Source organism: Trichomycterus rosablanca, chromosome 12 (genome assembly GCF_030014385.1).
Source record: "Trichomycterus rosablanca isolate fTriRos1 chromosome 12, fTriRos1.hap1, whole genome shotgun sequence".
Classification (NCBI taxonomy): Eukaryota; Metazoa; Chordata; class Actinopteri; order Siluriformes; family Trichomycteridae; genus Trichomycterus; species Trichomycterus rosablanca.
In genome coordinates this window covers 27,791,701-27,809,390 of record NC_085999.1, presented here as the reverse complement: position 1 = coordinate 27,809,390, position 17,690 = coordinate 27,791,701, and the positions used below count along the sequence as shown (strand labels likewise).

General features: G+C 42.3%; 1 protein-coding gene across 1 annotated transcript in view; it reads right to left on the bottom strand.

Moving 5' to 3' along the window:
- The window catches only part of cntnap5a (contactin associated protein family member 5a), a 190,231-nt gene that overhangs the window by 90,702 nt on the left and 81,839 nt on the right, over window positions 1-17,690 (bottom strand). Inside the window, exon 4 of the mRNA XM_063005402.1 lies at window positions 2,626-2,773. Within this exon, the coding sequence (XP_062861472.1) occupies window positions 2,626-2,773 (148 nt within the window). The remainder of the gene's footprint in view (window positions 1-2,625; window positions 2,774-17,690) is intronic.

Genomic DNA, 17,690 nt, shown 5'->3' with positions numbered 1-17,690 from the left:
GAAAACTGCCATGAGGCCCAGTTTTCGAAGGGAGGGGATCATGCTCTGTTTCAGAATGTCACAGTACATGTTGGAATTCATGTTTCCCTCAATGAACTGCAGCTCCCCAGTGCCAGCAACACTCATGCAGCCCAAGACCATGATGCTACCACCACCATGCTTGACTGTAGGCAAGATACAGTTGTCTTGGTACTTCTCACCAGGGCGCCGCCACACATGCTGGACACCATCTGAGCCAAACAAGTTTATCTTGGTCTCGTCAGACCACAGGGCATTCCAGTAATCCATGTTCTTGGACTGCTTGTCTTCAGCAAACTGTTTGCGGGCTTTCTTGTGCGTCAGCTTCCTTCTGGGATGACGACCATGCAGACCGAGTTGATGCAGTGTGCTGCGTATGGTCTGAGCACTGACAGGCTGACCTCCCACGTCTTCAACCTCTGCAGCAATGCTGGCAGCACTCATGTGTCTATTTTTTAAAGCCAACCTCTGGATATGACGCCGAACACGTGGACTCAACTTCTTTGGTCGACCCTGGCGAAGCCTGTTCCGAGTGGAACCTGTCCTGGAAAACTGCTGTATGACCTTGGCCACCATGCTGTAGCTCAGTTTCAGGGTGTTAGCAATCTTCTTATAGCCCAGGCCATCTTTGTGGAGAGCAACAATTCTATTTCTCACATCCTCAGAGAGTTCTTTGCCATGAGGTGCCATGTTGAATATCCAGTGGCCAGTATGAGAGAATTGTACCCAAAACACCAAATTTAACAGCCCTGCTCCCCATTTACACCTGGGACCTTGACACATGACACCAGGGAGGGACAACGACACATTTGGGCACAATTTGGACATGTTCACTGTGGGGTGTACTCACTTATGTTGCCAGCTATTTAGACATTAATGGCTGTGTGTTGAGTTATTTTCAGAAGACACTAAATCTACACTGCTATACAAACTGTACACTGACTACTCTAAGTTATATCCAAGTTTCATGTCTATAGTGTTGTCCCATGAAAAGATATAATGAAATATTTGCAGAAATGTGAGGGGTGTACTCACTTTTGTGATACACTGTATATATGGAATGAAAACCTGATACATACATATCAGTGGCGGCTGCTGGTCTTTCAAAGAGGGGAAGCTCATTGTCGGCTTGCATCATAAAATTTGTCAATTTATTTATATATAAATGTATAAATTCTCCCCTTTGTTAGTTTTCAAAAAAATGGCATAAAATGGGTTGCAGTTTGTCTTCCGACTTCACTCGCAAAATCCGCGATGGTACTGAAGCTCCCAGCGACAGCTGTCAATCAAAACGGGATTCAGCCTTTCGACTGATCCTCCAATCATCTTGCAGAAGTTCAGCGTCCAGACCCACCCACAGCCCCATTCACCCCCAGAGACGCTCAGCGTCCGGGGGCGGGACAAAATCGTGGCATTTATCCAATGATTGGCGAGTTTCGAAGTCCCATGCAGCCCCATAGAAGTGCACTGCAGGATCTCAATCCATTACGGCGAAGTGTGTTACTAATGGTTTTCTTGGTGACTGTGCTCCCAGCTCCCTTGAGATCATTGACAAGCTCCTCCCGTGTAATTCTGGACTGACCTCATCTTTCTCAGAATCATTCTTACCCCACCAGGTGAGATCTTGCATGGAGCTCCAGAGTGAGGATGATTGACTGTGATCTTGTATTTCTTCCATTTTCGAATTATCGCACCAACAGTGGTCTCTTTCTCACCAAGCTTCTTGCTGATGGTCTTGTAGCCCATTCCAGCCGTGTGCAGGTCTACAATCTTGTCCCTGACGTCCTTTGATAGCTCTTTGGTCTTGCCCATGGTGGTCGAGAGATTTGAACGGAAGAAACTGATTCTGTGACAGGAGTCTTTTATACAGGGACAGGACTAATTTGTGTGCCTCATGGGCACATAACCGGTCTGTGGGGGTCAGAATTCTTGCTGGTTGGTAGGGGATCAAATACTTATTTCCCTTAATTAAATACAAATTAATTTATAACTTTTATTTAATGTTTTTTTTCTGGATTTTTTTGTTGACATTCCGACTCTCTCTGTTAAAATAAACCTTCCATAAAAATTATAGACTGTTCAAGTCTTTGTAAGGGGGTAAACTTACAAAATCAGCAGGGGATCAAATACTTATTTCCCCCACTGTATATATATACAATTAGCAGTACTGCCTGGGAAATACCAGACTAAAAAATGTGGTGGGGTCTTTGATCCTATGTAAAGACCCTGGTTAGGCTTGAATTGCCTGTAGTGGAGGAATGCGGAGATCAGTGTGTGACTCTCCATGCGTGAGACTGGCCTCATGCACGAATTGACCCAAGTATGGGTAAATAGAAATGGGTCAGTAAAGAAGCGTGTGTCTGGCAAATACACCCTTCACGGACACAATCCGGGTCCCCAGCAGCGAAAGATTAATTAGTTATACTAAAATTGGAGAAAATGGGAGAAAATGCATAGATAAAAATAGTAAGAAATGCATCTAAAGGTGGTTCAGCCAGCTACAAAGTCAAAGCAGTATTTAATATTTCAAAGGGTTGATGCGTGTTACATTTCTACCATGTGCTCATGATGCAGCAAAATTATATATAACTTTAAGCAGGTACTCACTGTAAGCACAGCCGTAGACATCGACCCTGAGCCCGATTCTGCCACTAGGATTCCATTCAACAGGAACGAATCTCAAGAAGCGGGTTCGAATGGGCTGGCTCAGTTTGTGATAGACGGTGGTGTCAGAATTCTCATTCCCTGCCAATTTCTGCAAAGAAAATAAGAAAGCAGTAAGAAAAAATGGTGCATTTTTATTCAGCATGGCTAAAAGTATGTAGACTCTGGACTGTAAGATTGCTGGATGTATTTTAGTTTTAGTAGATGCCAGATAGTAACAGGTTTGATTCGATTACAATCATCTCGACTGCAGAAGCATTCACATTGCTGTGCATTGTTCATTGCAAAATTGTTGTTCCTGTGCTGACCAACACAATATTAGGAAGGTGGTCATAATGTTATGCCTGATCGGTGATACATATATATCAACACACATCAAACATAACATCATGTCCACCTATACACTCACTGTCCATTTTATCAGCTACCATATAGAACCACTTTGTAGTTCTACAGTACAATTACTGACTGTAGTCCATCTGTTTCTCTGCATGCTTTGTTAGCCCCTTTTCATGCTGTTCCTCAATGGTCAGGACCCCCACAGGACCACTACAAATCAGGTATTATTTAGGTGGTGGATCATTCTCAGCACTGCAGTGACACTGACATGATGGTGGTGTGTTAGTGTGTGTTGTGCTGGTATAAGTGGATCAGATACAGTAGCACTAATGGAGTTTTTAAACACCTCACTGTCACTGCTGGACTGAGAATAGTCCACCAACCAAAAATATCCAGCCAACAGTGCCCCGTGGGCAGCGTCCTGTGACCACTGATGAGGTCTAGAAGATGACCAACTCAAACAGCAGCAATAGATGAGCGATCGTCTCTGACTTTACATCTACAAGTAGAACCAACTAGGTAGGAGTGTCTAATAGAGTGGACAGTGAGTGGACACAGTATTTAAAATCTCCAGCAGAGCTGTTGTGTCTGATCCACTCATACCAGCACAACACACACTAACACACCACCACCATGTCATTGTCACTGCAGTGCTGAGAATAATCAACCACCTAAATAATACCTGCTCTGTGGGGGTCCTGACCATTGAAGAACAGGGTGAAAGCAGGCTAAAAAGGTAAGCAGAGAAACAGATGGACTACAGTCAGTAATTGTAGAACTACAAAGTGCTTCTATATGGTAAGTGGAGCTGATAAAATGGACAGTGAGTGTAGAAACAAGGAGGTGGTTTTAATGTTATGGCTGATCAGTGAATATGTCTTTAATTTTAGGTTTGCTATTTAATGCATACAATCTTTCCAAACAATAGAAAGTGTAATTAGCATATAAGTGTAACATTTATCATCTTTAATTTGTATTGATTTATTTTTTAATTATATAAAAATCTCCAAAACAAAAGCAGTTGAATACATGATACTACAATCATTACTATTAAATTTAAAATTGTAACAGTTAATATTAATGTGCTTCTATCTATCCTGATTTTTAATGCTTACATGACGAGGGTTTGACTCACTCTACAGCAATATGAGAGCAGATTACAAAAACCCACATAGCTCACTGTAAATCACAGGCTGTTAGGAACTGTGAAAATATCAACTTTTTTCGAGCGTATGGCATGAAGTCCAATGAGAAAGTGTGACAAATAGCTGATGCGTAATAATGCAAGAGAACAATATCGTGAAGCACCCTCCTTCAGAAATCTGTCACCCCACCTACATTGTTCTAGTGCCAACCAGTACTTGTTTTTATAGGTAATGTATTCATTAATCTGTTCAAACTAAAAGTTTACTGTTTCAGAGAACTCAAATACAAACATCATATTGAAAAAAACCCAAAAATCTGTGAATTGTTGATTCTCTTTAATCTTTACTTTACTGACAAAAGCAGAAAAAAAGATTTTCAGTGTTTTCACTGATCAAATTCATTGAATTCTGTAATTAGTAACAAACAAAGAGTTTAATGCCTGCAATGCACTCAAACATTTTGACAGTCATGTTTACCTTTGTGTTTTGTCATTTTGCCTATTATTTACATCTACAACCCCAGAAAAAGTTGGGACAGTATGGAAAATGCAAAAAATAAATAAATAAATTAATTAATTAAATTAAATAAAAATGCAGTGTTCCTTACATTTAATTTGACTTTTATTTGATTGCAGACAATTTGAACCCAAGATATGTCATGTTCTGTCTCCTTAACTTCATTTCATTTGTTAATAAACCTCCATTCCTGCATTTCAGGCCTGCAACACATTCCAAGAAAGGTTGAGACGGGGGCAATTTAGGGCTAGTAATGAAGTGACAGAATGAAATAATGATGTGATTTTAAACAGGTGCTGTAAACAGGTGATTGTAATCATGGTTTGGTACAAAAGCAGCATCCAGGAAAGGCTGAGTCTTTGATGAGCAAAGATGATCAGAGGATCTCCAGTTTTTCATCAAATGCATGATAAAAATATTGAAATGTTAAAAACAATGTACCTCAAAGCGAAATTTGAAAGGGATTTGCATATTTCTCCCTCTACAGTGCATAATATCATTAAACGATTCAAGAAATCGGGAGGAATTTCAGTGTGTAATGGGCGAGGGCGCAAGCTTATGCTGAACACCTGTGATCTTCAATCCCTCAGACGGCACTGCATCAAGAACCACCACTCAACAGTAGCTGATATAACCACATGGGCATGAGATTACTGTGGCAAACCTTTGTCGAGGAACTACAATAGAGAGTTTGAAACAAAAAATGCGACAACGACGACCCCGTACTGTTGCACATCTAAAGACGTGTTTGCAGGAAGAATGGGACAAAATAAAAGCTGAAACACTAAATCACTTTACATTTTTCAGCATTTAGCAGACGCTTTTATCCAAAGCGACTTACACAATGAGCGGAACACGATGAGCAATAGAGGGTTAAGGGCAACTTGGCAACAGTGGCAACTTGGTGGTGGCAGGGCTTGAACCGGCAGCCTTCTGTTTACTAGTCCAGTACCTTAACCACTAAGCTATCACTGGCCCCAATCACTTGGTGTCCTCGGTCCCAAAACGTCTTTTAAGTGTGGTGAAAAGGAATGGCAACTTTACAAAGTGATAAATGCTTTACTGTCCCAACTTTTTTTGGAATATGTTGCAGGCCTGAAATGCAGGAATGGATGTTTATTAATAAATGAAATGAAGCTGAGCAGACAAAACATGAAATATCTCAGGTTCATCCTGTCTGCAATGAAATAAAAGTCCAAGTAAATGTAGGAAACTCTGTGTTTTGTTTTTATTATTTGCATTTTCCATGCTGGTCCAACATTTTCTGATTTGGAGGAACCGGCACAATCTTGTCACGCTGGCTACATGAGTAGAGAAGGACAGCTGGTTATCCAAGACAACACCAAGGTTTCACACATTATTAGCTGGTCAGATCTGGGAGTTATGAAGAGGGATGACTAGGTCTTGGGTTGAAGGCAGGTCTCCAGGAATATATATCAGCTCTGTCTTACTGGGAGTAAGTTTTAGGTGATGAGCTGACATACATAGTGAGGTATCTGCCAGACATTTTGAGATGCAGGTTAAAACTTGTGAGTCTGAAGAAGGGCATGACAATGAGCTGCGTATAATCTGCATAGGAGTGCTAGGAGAAGCCATGGGAGAAAATGATCTTACCAAGAAAGCAGATATAGATAGAGAAAAGAAGAGGGCCAAGTACACAGCCCTGGGGAACACCAGTTAAGAGAGTGGATGGAGGGGATATAGATCCCCTAAATGACACCTGGTAGAAATGCCCTTCCATGTAGGAGGCCATCTATTGCCATGCTGAACCAGTTATTCCAAGGTTGGAGAGATTAACTGTGTAAAGGAGGATGAGGACCAGTTGAAAAAGATATACAAACAAAGACCTTTTGAAACTGTTTTTACAATCTTACTGAATGCTGTAGCCTTGATTACAAGTTTGCCATTTTTTTCATGAGTAGCACTCTTAAGAAAATGGGCCTTGGCCTCGCCATAAAAAGACATGATATCAAAATCTAAGTGGGTAATTTAACCTCAGATCTGAGAAAGCAGATCACATTACATGAGTAACATTAGTTCTGATCTCTATAGGTACACATGAGCCTGTTATGTACCTCATATAGTACTTAGAAGGTTCCGGAAAGAATAAAGCTAATGTACATTATACCCAATATGCTTAGAAGTACATCCGACTGTGAGCTTGTTTGACATACCATTCCAATACGATGTCCATTATTATAGAGTTTATCTTACATATTATATTTCTTGTTTTTCCATTATTATTATAATGTTCGATGTGAACATGAACTGAAGCTTCTGACTTGTCTTTATGATTTGATCTGGTAAGTTACTCTCTGAATAAAGACATGAAGGATAAGCCACCTCCTTGTTTCTACACTAACTGTCCAAAGAACCACTTTGTAGTTCTACAATTACTGACTGTGGTCCATCTGTTTCTCTGCATGCTTTGTTAGCCCCCTTTCAGGCTGTTTTTCAATGGTCAGGACTCTCCCAGGACCACCACAGAGTAGGTATTATTTATAATATTATTTATCTTATTTATACTCTCAGCACTGCACTGACAATGATATGGTGGTTGTGTGTTAGTGTGTGTTGTGTTGTGTCTGATGAGTGGATCAGACACAGCAGTGCTGATGGAGTTTGTAAATAGTGTCCCCTCACTGTCCACTCTATTGGACACTCCTACCTAGTTGGTTCACCTTGTAGATGTCTACCCTCTGAATGAAGACATGAAGGATCAGAAGTACAGGTGTCCCTAATAAAGTGGCCGATGAGTAACTGTAAAGGGAAGTTTTCGTGCTATACTAGGACAATGAGCCAAAATCGGCATATTGGCGTGGGCTGAGTTTTTAGACAATGCGTGATAAACACCCCAATTGGAACTGGCACTTGTTCTATTTTTAAATAATAATGATGACTAAAAATCTCTTGTGGAAGACTGGTATAGAATACGGGTGATAAGATATACTCTTCTATACCTCGTTTTTTCCCCCAATTTTCTCCCCTAATCTAGTGGTATCCAATTACCCTGATTGCGTTACGCTTCACCTCTACTGATACAATCCTCCACCGCTGACTGAGTAGCATCACAAGTGACACACGCCCCATCCGACACGTGCGCACTACCGACTGCCTCTTTTCATCTGCACGAGGTGAGTTCATATGCGGATCAGTCTTGTGCACGAAGAGCCACACCCTGATCAGCATTGTTCCCCAATTCTACGCAGGCACCACCAATCAGCCAGCAGAGGTCGTAATTGCACCAGTTATGAGGTACGCTGGTCCGGCTTATCCCACCCTGAACAGCAGCCAATCTGCCCAGCTGGATGGCAGAGCTGAGATTCAATACGATGTATTTGAAATCCCAGCTCTGGTGTGCTAGCGTGTTTTACCGCTGCGCCACCTGAGCGGCCCCCATCTATACATTTTGAATTAATTATATTAAGATTTTAACGTCATGTTTTACACACTTTGGTTGCATTCCTGACAGAAAAACAGGTAGTTACTGGTTACACAAGATTCATCAGTTCAAGTTTAATGTCAAACACAGTCATGGACAATTTTTGTGTCTCCAATTCAACTCCCTTGCACGTCTTTGGACTGTGGGAGAAAACCGGAGCTCACAGAAAAAACCCAAGCAGACACGGGAAGAACATGCAAACCCCACACAGAAAGGACCCAGGACCTTCTTGCTGTGAGAAGGCCACCATGCTGCCATATACATACATACATACATATAATATAATGCAAATAAAAGCAGGACGCTCATGTGGCGCAGCAGTAAAACATGCTAGCACACCAAACCTGACTCAGCTTTGCCATCCGGCAGGCTGGGCGCCTACATGAACAACGATTGGCTGTTGTTCAAGGAGGGTGCTAGAGGGGATTCCTCATAACTCATACAATACAACACAGAGACAAGGGATAATGTGCTGATCAGGGTGTGGCTCTCCGTACACAAAGCTGATCAGCATAGGAACTCGCCTTGTGCAGGTGAAAAGATGCAGTCGGATGCTGCACACGTGTCGAAGGGTGCGTCAGCATCAGTAGAGAGGAAGCATAATGCAATCGGGTAATTGGATATGATTAGATTGGGAGGAAAATTGGGGTAAAATGCAAACAAAAAAGCTGATGCAAACCACCAGTAGCTAGTTAGCCAAGCTAACTCAATATTAACCTTGATTAATCTTATTTTTAGGGGGGGTTTAAATTCTGGTGTGCAAATGTGTTGATATACTCCTAGGCCATAAAAGAATCACCATGTCCATGAGTCCTTTAAAAACTGGAAGCCAATTAAAGATTTAGGGGATTTGTTTTAGAGAGGCTAGTGCTGGAATAGGTGGACAGCTAACAAAGTCTGCTGAAGAATAAAGAGCAGAAATGAGGCCATTTCATGCCTAATTTACTCAGCCAAGCTGAAGGGGTGAAATTTTTCTTTAAGTGGATATTTATGACAATGAAAGCCAATTTAACCAGGAACCCGAGTTTTTCCATGATGTTTTCCAGAGAAACAGTGACAGAAACAGGGTGCTTTACTTCTATTTCTACTTCTTGTCTTTTTCTATCAAATAAGCTAAAAGAGCTCCAATTTCCAACAGCAAATGTTCTCTAGGGATAAATAAAAGCGCAAATGTTTATACACCGACTAGGCATAACATTATGACCACTAACAGGTGAAGTGAATAACACTGATTATCTCTTCATCACGGCACCTGTTAGTGGGTGGGCTATATTAGGCAGCAAGTGAACATTTTATGCTCAAAGTTGATGTGTTAGAAGCAAAAAAAATGATCAAGCGTAAGGATTTGAGCCAGTTTGACAAGGGCTAGATTGTGATGGCTAGACGACTGGGTCAGAGCATCTCCAAAACTGCAGCTCTTGTGGGGTGTTTCCGGTCTGCAGTGGTCAGTATCTATCAAAAGTGGTCCAAGGAAGGAACAGTGGTAAACCGGTGACAGGGTCATGGACGGCCAAGGCTCATTGATGCACGTGGGGAGAGAAGGCTGGCCCGTGTGGCCCGATCCAACAGACGAGCTACTGTAGCTCAAATTGCTGAAGAAGTTAATGCTGGTTCTCATAGAAAGGTGTCAGAATACACAGTGCATCGCAGTTTGTTGCGTATGGGGCTGCACAGACCAGTCAGGGTGCCCATGCTGACCCCTGTCCTACACCGAAAGCGCCAACAATGGGCATGTAAGCATCGGAACTGGACCACAAAGCAATGGAAGAAGGTGGCCTGGTCTGATGAATCACGTTTTCTTTTACATCACATAGATGGCTGAGTGCATGGGCGTCGCTTACCTGGGAAACACATGGCACCAGGATGCACTATGGGAAGAAGGCAAGCTGGCGAAGGCAGTGTGATGCTTTGGGCAATGCTCTGCTGGGAAACCTTGGGTCCTGCCATCCATCTGGATGTTACTTTGACACGTACCCCCTACCTAAGCATTGTTGCAGACCATGTACACCCTTTCATGGAAACGGTATTCCCTGATGGCTCTGGCCTCTTTCAGCAGGATAATGCACCCTGCCACAAAGCAAAAATGCTACATGGTTTGAGGAGCACAACAACGAGTTTAAGGTGTTGACTTGACCTCCAAATTCCCCAGATCTCAAACAAATGGAGCAGCTGTGGGATGTGCTGGACAAACAAGTCTGATCCATGGAGGCCCCAACTCGCAACTTACAGGAGTTAAAGGATCTGCTGCTGACATCTTGGTGCCAGATAGCACAGCACACCTTCAGGGGTCTAGTGGAGTTCATGCCTCGATGGGTCAGGGCTGTTTTGGCAGCAAAAGGGGGACCAAGACAATATTAGGAAGGTGGTCATAATGTTATGCCTGTTCGGTGTATACAGTCTCATTAAAATGCCCTTCATAGCTATTTTCCGAACTTGATGCTCGATAAACCTCATGAAAAATGCCAAGAGACGAAATCGAGAGTCATTTCTTCCATGACGATCCCACCTCCTGTCCTCTGTGATGTATTTCCACTCATGATGAAACATCTTCCACTCGCTGAATTACCTCTGTTCTTCCACTCCGAATCAAACCCATACATCCGTTTAATCACCTCTTCCCCTGAGGCTCGGTCGCTTACGTGCATAGCTTAGACATCATGCTCATGTAAACATCCTCCCCTTAACGCTTCATTATCTCTTCCCCTCTCTGTCTCACTTAGGAGGGTTTCGTCAGCCGCTTACGTCTGACCCTTCGGGCCGGGCGTCACTTTGTCATCGTTGTTAAAGCTTTTCACACCGCTGAAGCCCTGGGTGAGGTAAATGTGCCCCTTGAGAATAGAGTGAAGGCAAATTAGGGTAATATGGCATAATTGGGTAGGGAGATGTCTGCTTGGGAGGATGTTTGCTTCAGGACAGAATCAGGATCAGGTGATACAGGAAGGAAAGTAAAGGATAAACAGTATCAAGAGGATCGACCTTTAGTGCGCACAGCCTTCTGATTACATAGTTGCTGACTAATTATAGCAGCTATAAGCTTAAATTGGATTTTGCCTCACTTCTGAGCTGCTTGGCATAAATGGGTCTGCTAGATAAATAAATGTGCGTGCTAAAAGCTATTGACATTTATTTATTAAGCCATTACATAAAGTGCAGATATGCACAAAGACCGAAGTCTTGGCGACTAACAAAAAGCTTAATGTTTAATTCAAAATACTGTAGCTCAAATTAATATGTATGGGCTGGTTTCCTATTAAGTGTACTATATAGCCAGAAGAATGTGGACACCTGACCATTACCTTGTTAGACATTTCCTTTTAAACCAAGAGCATTAGATGAGCTTTGCTCTATAACAGCCTTGACTCCCTTGAGAAGATTACTACACTCACAATTTGGTGGTTGTTAGGGTGTTGCTATGCTTTTGCTATGTCATCTTTGGTAGTCAAAAAAATCATGTTTAATGCAGAACATACACCGATCAACCATAACATTAAAACCACCTCCTTGTTTCTACACTCACTGTCCATTTTATCAGCTCCACTTACCATATAGGAGCACTTCTACATTTACTGACTGTAGTCCATCTGTTTCTCTGCATGCTTTGTTAGCCCCTTTTCATGATGTTCTTTATTGGTCAGGAGTCTCCCAGGACCACTACAGAGCAGGCATTATTTAGGTTGTGGGTCATTTTCAGCACTGCAGTGACAATGACATGGTGGTGGTGTGTTAGTGTGTGTTGTGCTGGTATGAGGGGATAAGACAAAGCAGTGCTGATAAAGTTTTTAAACACATCACTGTCACTGCTGGACTGAGAATAGTCCACCAACCAAAAATATATCCAGCTAACAGCGCCCCGTGGGCAGTGTCCTGTGACCACTGATGAAGGTCTAGAAGATGATTAACTCAAACAGCAGTAATAGATGAGCGATCGTCCAACTAGGGAGGAATGTCTCCAGCAGTGCTGCTGTGTCTGATCCACTCATACCAGCACAACACACACTAACACACCACCACCATGTCATGGTCATGACATAGCAAAAGCCTAGCAACACCCTAACAACCACCTCAAATTTTTCAGCAACCGCCTGAAATACCAGACCAAAGTCCTATCCAGACCACAGTCTGGTTAGGACTTTGGTCTGGTATTTCAGGCGGTTGCTGAAAAATCAATGTATGTATACAAATCTATTTAAAACAGCTTGGTAGAAACATCCTAGCAACCACCTGAATTACTGTAACAACCACTTAGCAAAGCCATAGCACCAATCTAGAAAGACCAAAGCCATACCAAAACAAATTAGCTTAAACTGTGCTATACATTTTTTTTACACACATTGCACATTTCCACATCCGAACCAGTGTACAGAATGGAAAAAAGAGGTCACATGCTATGATGGCTTGTCCTCGTGTGTATTTGTATTATGTATTTCATATTGTGTGTGTATTTCTATATGTTTACTGTGGTGGGTTTTCATATGGTGATCAGTGATACTTTTTCTATGTTGTTTTTGAGCTGAGTGCAGGTCTCATTTGGGAAACAAGTGGTTAAACGGATGGATCTCTCTGGTTCTCCAGGGAGACGGGGACCCATGTGTATGTAGGAAATAAAGCACACACCTACGAGGAGCTTTCTGGTGAGACATCTTTCCATCTTGCTTTGTTTTACTTTTAATCCTTTAAAAATGTTCCTTTTTGATTTATTCAAGCAGTATAGACCTTGCTTTGTTCTCATGGGCACAATCATCAACTTCATATTCACAAGAGGTGCCAATATTTTGGCCATATAAGTATGTATGGGTGAGCTGGGCTTTTTTCCTCCTGCTGCTTCTCTCCCACTTCTTTTCCATTTTTATTTTTTCTTTCTTACACTCACCGCCTCCAACAGACGTTGCACTCCTGAGCCCGAACCATCAGAGCGAATGTTTTATTTACCGCTGCTCAGTGGACTAGAAAAAGAGAGGGAATATCTAAAGGGTTTCAGGGCCCTGGCAGGTGATGATTCCATCATGTGGCGTCATTGATGTGGGAAAATTAACGCCCCGGGTGGTTTTCTTTACAGCTATTTGTTGTTTGAGTGTAAACAAAGGCTTTGAAATGCTATTCCTTTTTCATTTGTGTTTAGGCCAACAACAGCAAAAAGTCAAGCATTTTTTATAAAGCATTGGTGTGACAGTTTTGATTATGCATTTCATATACAGTGTATCACAAAAGTGAGTACACCCCTCACATTTCTGCAGATATTTAAGTATATCTTTTCATGGGACAACACTGACAAAATGACACTTTGACACAATGAAAAGTAGTCTGTGTGCAGCTTATATAACAGTGTAAATTTATTCTTCCCTCAAAATAACTCAATATACAGCCATTAATGTCTAAACCACCGGCAACAAAAGTGAGTACACCCCTAAGAGACTACACCCCTAAATGTCCAAATTGAGCACTGCTTGTCATTTTCCCTCCAAAACGTCATGTGATTTGTTAGTGTTACTAGGTCTCAGGTGTGCATAGGGGGCAGGTGTGTTCAATTTAGTAGTACAGCTCTCACACTCTCTCATACTGGTCACTGAAAGTTCCAACATGGCACCTCATGGCAAAGAACTCTCTGAGGATCTTAAAAGACGAATTGTTGCGCTACATGAAGATGGCCAAGGATACAAGAAGATTGCCAACACCCTGAAACTGAGCTGCAGCACAGTGGCCAAGATCATCCAGCGTTTTAAAAGAGCAGGGTCCACTCAGAACAGACCTCGCGTTGGTCGTCCAAAGAAGCTGAGTGCACGTGCTCAGCGTCACATCCAACTGCTGTCTTTGAAAGATAGGCGCAGGAGTGCTGTCAGCATTGCTGCAGAGATTGAAAAGGTGGGGGGTCAGCCTTTCAGTGCTCAGACCATACGCCGCACACTACATCAAATTGGTCTGCATGGCTGTCACCCCAGAAGGAAGCCTCTTCTGAAGTCTCTACACAAGAAAGCCCGCGAACAGTTTGCTGAAGACATGTCAACAAAGGACATGGATTACTGGAACCATGTCCTATGGTCTGATGAGACCAAGATTAATTTGTTTGGTACAGATGGTCTTAAGCATGTGTGGCGGCAATCAGGTGAGGAGTACAAAGATAAGTGTGTCATGCCTACAGTCAAGCATGGTGGTGGGAATGCCATGGTCTGGGGCTGCATGAGTGCAGCAGGTGTTGGGGAGTTACATTTCATTGAGGGACACATGAACTCCAATATGTACTGTGAAATACTGAAGCAGAGCATGATCCCCTCCCTCCGAAAACTGGGTCGCAGGGCAGTGTTCCAGCATGATAATGACCCCAAACACACCTCTAAGACGACCACTGCTTTATTGAAGAGGCTGAGGGTAAAGGTGATGGACTGGCCAAGCATGTCTCCAGACCTAAACCCAATAGAACATCTTTGGGGCATCCTCAAGCGGAAGGTGGAGGAGCGCAAAATCTCGAATATCCGCCAGCTCCGTGATGTCGTCATGGAGGAGTGGAAAAGCATTCCAGTGGCAACCTGTGAAGCTCTGGTAAACTCCATGCCCAGGAGAGTTAAGGCAGTTCTGGGAAATAATGGTGGCCACACAAAATATTGACACTTCAGGAACTTTCACTAAGGGGTGTACTCACTTTTGTTGCCGGTGGTTTAGACATTAATGGCTGTATATTGAGTTATTTTGAGGGAAGAATAAATTTACACTGTTATATAAGCTGCACACAGACTACTTTTCATTGTGTCAAAGTGTCATTTTGTCAGTGTTGTCCCATGAAAAGATATACTTAAATATCTGCAGAAATGTGAGGGGTGTACTCACTTTTGTGATACACTGTATGTACTGAATAAATATGTATTGAAAACAAACCTGAATGGCTAGTTCACACATCATTAGCTTCATTTTTTAGCCGCATCATGCTAGTCATTGAAAAAATGATGACGTATTTCAAACAGTTACACATTAATGCCCTAAATATACACTAGTGAGCCAAAACGCAGCAGTAAAATATGTTAGCACACCAGAGCTGGGATTTCGAAAACATCGCACCGAATCTCAGCTCTGCCATCCGGCTGGGCTGGGTGGCTATATGAACAACGCTTGGCTGTTGTTCATCCAGGGAAGAAAGCCGGATAGGGACCTCATAACTGATGCAATTACGACCTCTGCGGGCTGATTGATGGCATCTGCACAGAGTAGAGGAATAATGTGATCGAGGTGTGGCTCTCCGTACTCAAGGCTGATCAGCATATTAACTCGTCTCGTGCAGGTGAAAATATGCAGTCGGCTACTGCTCACGTGTCGGAGGGGCCGCGTGTCAGTTTGCTCTCCTCAATCGAGGCGGGGGTCAGCACCAGCAGAGAGGAAGCATAACGCAATTGGGTAAAAATTGGACGTCTAAAAAAATCGAGAGGAAAAAAATAAATAAATAAATAATTCCATAACACAAGTCTAACAACCACCTGAAATACAAGACCATTGTCCTATCAAGACCATGCCAACTTATTTATAACAGCTTGGTAGAAACATCCTAGCAACCACCTGAATTACTGTAACAACCACTTAGCAAAGTCATAGCAACAATCTAGCAAGACAAAAGCCATACCAAAACAACTTTCCTTAAAATATGCTATACAGTTTTAGACAAAATGCACATTTCCACATCCAAACCAGTGTACAGGATGGAAAAGGAGGTCATCCGCTCAATAAGACAGTTTTATTAGAAGGTGGTGCCCCCACAATCATGCTATGATGGCTTCTCCCTGTGATTATTTTTTTATTATGTATATCATGTTGTCTGTATTTCTGTATATTTAATATTAAGCAAGTTTGCAGATCATGTGTCTGCAAAACAGGGTATAGTTGCATTGTCCATTGTCAAAAGCACCTTCATTGGGCATGCAGACATCAAAACTGGACATCTGAGCAATGGAAGCAGGTCGACTAGTCCAACGAATCCTGTTTCCTAAATAAAAGTTTGCATTATTGATTTTTATTCAGAGGGTGGCACAGTGGTTTGGTGGGTTGAACTGTCACCTCACAGCAAGAAGGTCATGGGTTTTGTGTGAAGTTTGCATGTTTTCCCCATGTATATGTGGGTTTCCTCTGGGGGCTCCGGTTTCCTCCCACAGTCCAAGACATGCAGTCAGGTTAATTGGATATACTAAAGCCCCCCTAGGTGTAAGTGTGTCTGCCCTGTAATAGACTGGCCAGTGAATTGGACCTTATTAATGGATGTAATTAACCTAATTAAGTTCAGGTGTTTAAATTATGATTAGATAAGATTATTTTATTGATCCCCATTGGGTGTTACAGTGTTACAGCAGCTCCAGCACAAAGTAAATACAGTTAGAGTAAATATAATAGAGTAGAATAAAAAAAATACTCACTGTATATCATAGACTTCAGTTTTTGGGAAGACCCTTTTCTCTTTCTTCACATCTGTGCCTACATACATTAACCAAACTCATCAAGACAAGATATGTTAAGTTTGGTGTGTAGGAGAGTCAGTGGCCTGCACTGAGCCCTTGCCCATTGAACACCATTGGGATGAATTGGAATCTCAATGGTATGCTAGACCTTTTTGTCCAACATCTGTGCCTGACCTCAGAAATGCTCTTTTAAGTAAATGGGCACCGACACTTGTAGAAAGGGTTTAAGGGGTGAGGGACAGTGGTAGCTTGGTGGGTAGAGCTTTGGGCTCTCAATCGAAAGGTTGAGAGTTCGAATCCTGGCTTTGCCATGCAGCCAGTGGTGGGCCCTTATCTTTGCAGCCAGTGCAAGGCCCTTAACCCTCTTAACTCCAGGGGCGCCGTACACTCGCTGACCCTGTGCTCTGACCCCAGATTCCAAACGAGCTGGTATACACAGAACAAGAATTTCATTGTACTGTACACCTGTAAATGTATATATGACAAATAATAACTTTCTATTCTAATGTTTGGGTTACGTCGTTCAACTAGTTCATGGTTAGATGTCCACATACTTTTGACCATATCTTGTATATAATTGAGATTTTCATTTTAGCTTCACAGCAGGAATAACATCACGGCCCACATCTTTATCCTTCGAGCACAGATGTGCACTGGAGATGGCATTTAAATCCATAACAAGCGAACAGATTCGAGTCGTACAGTGGAGAAGAAAAGTGCTAGGCTATTAGAATGCCTATTGATTGGAAAGTGTGGGAAAAGCCTCTGGTGCCAAGTACAGAATACATAAATATATTTTGCTCAAGGTTTCTGAATTGCTCCCGTTATGAGACAGCATCTCTTCATCTCCAGATCAGCATCTTTTTATTCATTGCTCAGAGAGCCGGTGCAGTTTTCAAAACAAATCTGTTTGTCCAAGAAGCTGGTCACCAGTAATGAATACATAATCTGATGAGCCAAAACATTAGAACCACCACTGAAAAATGTGCATGGTCGTTCCTGTTTTATTACAACTGCACTTGATGGTCAGGGATCTATTAAATGTTGGGCTGACGGTAGTTACTTGTAGTTCACGTGTTGAATGCAACACATCTGATCAGGACTTCCATAAGGGCCAAATCGTTACGGCTAGACAAT